This window comes from Sus scrofa, chromosome 9, assembly GCF_000003025.6.
Source record: "Sus scrofa isolate TJ Tabasco breed Duroc chromosome 9, Sscrofa11.1, whole genome shotgun sequence".
Taxonomy (NCBI): domain Eukaryota; kingdom Metazoa; phylum Chordata; class Mammalia; order Artiodactyla; family Suidae; genus Sus; species Sus scrofa.
The window spans coordinates 3684597-3690596 of NC_010451.4; the positions used below are offsets into that span (position 1 = coordinate 3684597).

At 40.1% G+C, this 6000-nt stretch overlaps 1 protein-coding gene across 1 annotated transcript; it reads left to right on the forward strand.

Moving 5' to 3' along the window:
- On the forward strand, positions 2655–3596 carry LOC100522337 (olfactory receptor 52N5). The gene has a single exon (XM_003129478.1). It carries the CDS (start codon positions 2655–2657, stop codon positions 3594–3596), a length of 942 nt encoding a protein of 313 aa, XP_003129526.1.

The window sequence follows — 6000 nt, forward strand, 5'->3', positions numbered from 1 at the left end:
AACCAGCCCACACAATCCTCTTATTCTTTACAAAGACAATAGCTGGAGGACAGGGCAAGGAGAAATTGTAAGAGACAAGGGTACAGGTCCCAGGTTAGAAACACAAAATCTATTATGTCAGAAAAAAAACCAAGCAAGCAAATAAAGATAAAAACAAATAAAATGAGAAAATAAATGGTCAATACACTGCTTGTTAGGCTTTATAAAGAATTTGGTGGAGTGAAACAGATGTAACGTGTGCGGTAGAAAAGCCTAGATGTCACTCTGATTTAATCACTAATAGCTCTGCGCAAGCAACTTAAGTCTCTCGCCCCTGGGTCAGGGAATTTAGTCACAAGACTTTATCCTAGACTATGGGATGAATGGTCCTTTTTAGAGGAAGTGACCTTCAATCTCAGTATTCAAAGAAGACATCAAGATAAGGATATGGGAGAGAGAGTTTCAATAAGGGAAAATAATAGATCAAAGTCAATATAGGCTTGAGATCTATGAAGTATTTTGGGATTTGCAAGTAGTTAGCAATGTTTAAGCAAAAAATGCTATGATACGGTGACCTTACAATTCGTCATCCAAACAAGACACTTTGGGGATACTTAGGGAATGGAAAGAAATAACATGGCAAAGAGAAGATCAGACCTCAGTTTTAATTTATTGAATACCATATCGTGAAATTTGAGCTCTGTAGTCAAATTGTGGAGAAGACACTGAAGATTATTAATCAGTGGATTAAAATGTCCCCAAAATTATGCTATAGGACAAATTTGATTGGAAAAAGATGGGAGGCAAAGCAAAGAAATCAGCTGATGCAGCTGTGTGGTTTTTAAAAGACCACAAGTGTGGTACTAGGAAGGAAAGGCTTATGTTAAAAATATTTCTGGATTTTAAAATACAGATTTTTACACTTTAAGAATAAAAAATAATACATAAGTATATAAATAAAATACAGATTTTTCCCCCTTATCTGAGGATAGAATACAGATAATATACTTGTGGGAGTGACCTGAACAGAGTAAGAACCGAGACATGTTGCATTATAGGGAAATGTACCCAAGACGGGGTAGAGGCAGGATGGAGAAGGTCACGAAGATGTTGGCAGAGCCTGTTGTAGATGATGTGACTCCGCTACCTAAACAACGGACTCAAAGCTGGAGCTTCTTTGAGTATATGGGATAAAACTTAAGTGATGTTTTTTATTTTTCTTTTTTTTTTTGTCTTTTTTAGGGCTGCTCCCATGGCATGTGGAGGTTCCCAGGCTAGGGGTCTAATTGGAGCTGTAGCCGCCGGCCTACATCCCAGCCACAGCAACACCAGATCCGAGCCACCTCTGCAAGCTACACCACAGCTCATGGCAACGCCAGGTCCTCAACCCACTGAGCAAGGGCAGGAATCGAACCTGCAACCTCATGGTTCCTAGTTGGATTCATTAACCACTGCACCACAATGGGAACTCCTTAAGTGATGTTTTAGTCTTGGACGTGGTGAAAGTCTTGGACCGTCTGTGAAAATGTAAGATGGAAACTCCAGTACGCATTTAGAAGGGAGACTCAACAATGGTAACAAACTTTCCTCTGAATTAATTCTCTGAAAGGTATCTTCGTGTTCGCTGTACTTGAGGTCGTGAGAGTTGGACTATTTCCAAGAGAGAGAATAAAGGGAGAGTCTAGAGAACGAGCTCTGAAGAATGAGCTGAAAACAGAAAGGAAAGAGATACCTTAATGACTTGGAGGATTACAGGGTATTTTGAGAAAAGGGGATTTCTTATTTTTCCTTCATACAATAATCAGATAGATTGACTTTCAAGGACACTGTACTTGAATCTCACATCCAGGTATCCAATCTGTCAGATACTAGTCTAGGAGTAAAATGAACTTCTGATTTTTTTAAAACTTTTTTTTCCTTTTTTTGCCATGTCTATGGTATGCAGAAGTTCCCAGGCTAGGGATCAATGCTGCACCACATCAGTGACAATCTGGGGTCCTTAAATGGATAGGCCACCAGGGAGCTCTGATTTTTCCCAGAATCTTTGAGGTTGGGATCATTAGCCTTGCCTTATAGATGATCAGCTGAGGCTTTACGAATGCGGTCATACAGTTAGCATAGAAAGAGTTGAAATTTGAATGAGATCTTATTTTGAATGCATAACCATACCAGCATATATTGCTGCATAAAATTAATGTAATAAATACTGGGCTATTTTCATGCAATTATAACTTGCTATCATAAGCTACAAATTCTGTCAAACCAGGATGTAGGGTAAAGGCATTACAGGAATTTTAGAGCCATATATGAATATTATTTCTGTCCCTGAATCTAGTTTTGTGACATTTGACATTATTTGAGCTTCCTTTGACTCAGTTTCTTCTTCTACTTGATGACAAAACAAACACTACAACTTTGTGGTTACAGCTTTAAAATTACGCTTAGATCATTTATAAACTTTAAAAATATTTCCTGTAATATACTGTTATTCCATATATTGTATATTTTCATAATCACTCTAATTCAAAATTGTTGGTACTATTACAAATGTAATTCTGTTACAGAGTTGTCTGCCTTCTCAAGGATGATCTAGGGAACTAAATTTCTATTTTTTAGATTTCTTCTCCTCAGGATAGAGATCGATGGAAAAATAGAAGTTCTTTACTGAGTTAGCCATGCTGGTTTCCAACAATTCATATGTGCCCCCCCAATTTTTTATTCTGAATGGAATTCCTGGTTTGGAAAGAGTACACGTATGGCTCTCCCTCCCATTCTGCACAATGTATATCATCTCCCTCGTGGGAAACCTCGGCCTCGTGTACCTCATTCATCACGAAGAGTCCCTACATCGCCCGATGTATCTTTTTCTGGCAATGCTTTCCCTCATTGACCTCCTTACCTGCACCACGACTCTGCCCAATGCACTCTGCATCTTCTGGTTCCGTCTTAAGGAAATAGACTTCAATGCTTGTTTAGTACAGATGTTTTTTGTCCATGGGTTCACAGGTGTGGAGTCTGGTGTGCTCATGCTCATGGCTCTGGACCGCTATGTGGCCATTTGCTACCCCTTGCGATATGCCACCATCCTCACTAACCCTGTTATTGCCAAAGCTGGGCTTGCCACCTTCCTGAGGGGTGTGTTGCTGATGATTCCTTTTCCATTCTTGGTCAAGCGCTTGCCCTTCTGCCAAAGCAATGTTATCTCCCATACGTATTGTGACCACATGTCAGTGGTGAAGTTATCCTGTGCTAGTATCAAGATCAATGTCATCTATGGTCTTTTGGTTGCTCTCCTGATTGGAGTGTTTGACATCTTCTGTATATCTGTGTCTTACACCATGATCCTCCGGGCAGTGGTCAGCCTCTCATCCACAGATGCTCGGCAAAAGGCCTTTGGCACCTGTACTGCCCATATATCTGCCATCATCATCACTTACGTTCCAGCCTTCTTCACTTTCTTTACCCACCGTTTTGGGGAACACACCATCCCCCCTTCTCTTCACATCATTGTGGCTAATCTTTACCTCCTTCTTCCCCCAACTCTGAATCCCATTGTTTATGGAGTAAAGACAAAGCAGATCCGAGACAATGTCATAAAGCTCCTCCGGGGTGAGTAAAGCGCAAAGATTCAGACTCCTGAAATTAGACAGAAGATGACAGAAAAATGGCAAAGAAGAGACTCACCTGTGATCTCACACAATTATTATATTTTTCATGAGCTATTTTTGCAACCACAGTGGGAAAATTTATTGATAATTCTGGATTTATATTCCAGTGCTTTCTCTTCTTTTTCTCCATCAAGTTTAACCAAGTCATTGATGTTGGCTCGCTACAACATTCCTCTACTGTATCTATGTAAGATATTTTCTTAACGTTTTAGGAGGGTTCTTGAGTGTTTTATTTGTATTTGTAATTCTCCTTATCGATAAAAAATGGGATTGCCCTTTGGGACACTTCCCAGGCTGGGTAGTCTTTGAAGCCAACATTCATTTTATGAATTATATTGATAATATACAGGTAATAATGGCAGTCATGGATTTTGTAAGAATAGCATTTAGGAAGCTAATTGTAGCTAATCATATTGTAAAAAGCCACGCAGACCAAGTTACTCAAGAAATGAAGAAAATGTGTAATATAGGTTGGCCCTCAAAAATAATAAATGCCGTATATGACTCAGAACACCTCTGTTGTTTCTGAATATTGAATTGCTTTTCCTCCCTTATGTACTGACATCAGGGCTTTTTTCTCTGTTGAATAAAATTACTTATAACACGGATGAACCCTACATAAATGATGCTCACTACTACCAGGTGTGGGAAAGCATCTTAGATGTAATCACTCCACTGTACTATGTCAGTTTCAGTCATATGTTTTTTTTCCTGATTCATTGATCATCCGTCAGCTATGTTGTTTCCTCTGCTTTCACCTCTGGAACATCTAACGCAAGACATGTCGAGATGTCTGTGGAGCCCTGAGGACCTCAAGACCATTTGGGAGAATCTATGAGGTTCAACAATTCTCACATAAATATTTAGATATTATTTTCCCTTTTCAGTTTCATTCTTTTACTAAAGCACAAAGGAGTTTTCCAGAGTCTGTATGATGTGTGATTATTATTGTAAAAATAAACTGTATCAACATTTGGGAGATCTGCATAATGCAGTGAGCTGAGATTTCCAAATAACAAATGTTTGATATTATAAAATGATGCATGGTGGAGTTCCCTTTGTGGCACAGTGGAAATGAGTCTGTCCGGGAGCCACGAAGTTGTGGGTTCGATCCCTGGCCTCACTCATTGGGTGAAGGCTCTGATGTTGCCATGAGCTGTGGTATAGGTCACAGACGTGGCTCAGATCTGGCATTGCTGTGGCTGTGGCATAGGCCAGCTGCTGTAGCTCTGATTCAACCCCTAGACTGGGAACCTCCATATGCCATGGGTGTGGCCCTAAAAAGCAGAAAAAAAAAAAACAAATTTATGCATGTGTCATAAAGTTGGAAAATATTGATTTGGTCATTTACTTTTCTCCAAATTGCTGCTAAGAAAAAAAGGGGGGAAAAAGATAGAACCAGGATGCATACAAGAATAATGCTGTAATTTTAGGAAATATGGATAACATTGCAGTGTAAGAATTAACAAACGTTTACATACAGACTGCTGAGTTAATAACAAAATGGCGTGTCTATAAAGTTCAAAAGCAGAAAAACAGCTCATTAGTGTTGATAGAAGTCAAGCAAGTGGTTACTTTCTATGTTATCACTGGGCAGGGTCATGAACGGAGCCATTTCCATGCTGGAAAATACATTTCTTGTCCTGCTTTCTCTCCATGATAAATCAGGTTGTGTAGTCTTTTTTTTTTTTTTTTTTTTTTTTTTTTTTGTCTTTTGTCTTTCTGTTGTTGTTGTTGTTGCTATTTCTTGGGCCGCTCCCGCGGCATATGGAGGTTCCCAGGCTAGGGGTTGAATCGGAGCTGTAGCCACCAGCCTACGCCAGAGCCACAGCAACGCGGGATCCGAGCCGCGTCTGCAACCTACACCACAGCTCACAGCAACGCCGGATCGTCAACCCACTGAGCAAGGGCAGGGACCGAACCCGCAACCTCATGGTTCCTAGTCGGATTCGTTAACCACTGCGCCACGACGGGAACTCCAGGTTGTGTAGTCTTGACTTGTCTTCTCTGTGTGTGTTTTTTATACCTCAAAGTTGCAATGTTTGAGTTTAATATTAGTGTCTCAAAAATTTTAGTCGATTGCCACAATAGTGTAGGTAATGAACTCATTGTGGCAAAAAGTTATAGCGGAAACGTATTCTCTTAATCAAAACTATGTTGAAAAGGCATTACACAATAATGCTAACTTTACATAGATGAAAACCTTACAGTCTTGACACCAAGTAGGGCCCCATGGTCTCCTGGGCACGTGAGCCTTTCTGTGTCCCCCCCCCATTTCTTATTTTTAGGGAATAAACATCAGCCTCCAGGACCTTCCCTGAGTTCCAAAGGGCAGGTTCAAACAGTTGCCCTT

Excerpts from the sequence above, each read along its gene's own strand:
- LOC100522337 (XM_003129478.1), top strand. The coding sequence starts at position 2,655 with ATGCTGGTTTCCAACAATTCATATGTGCCCCCCCAATTTTTTATTCTG.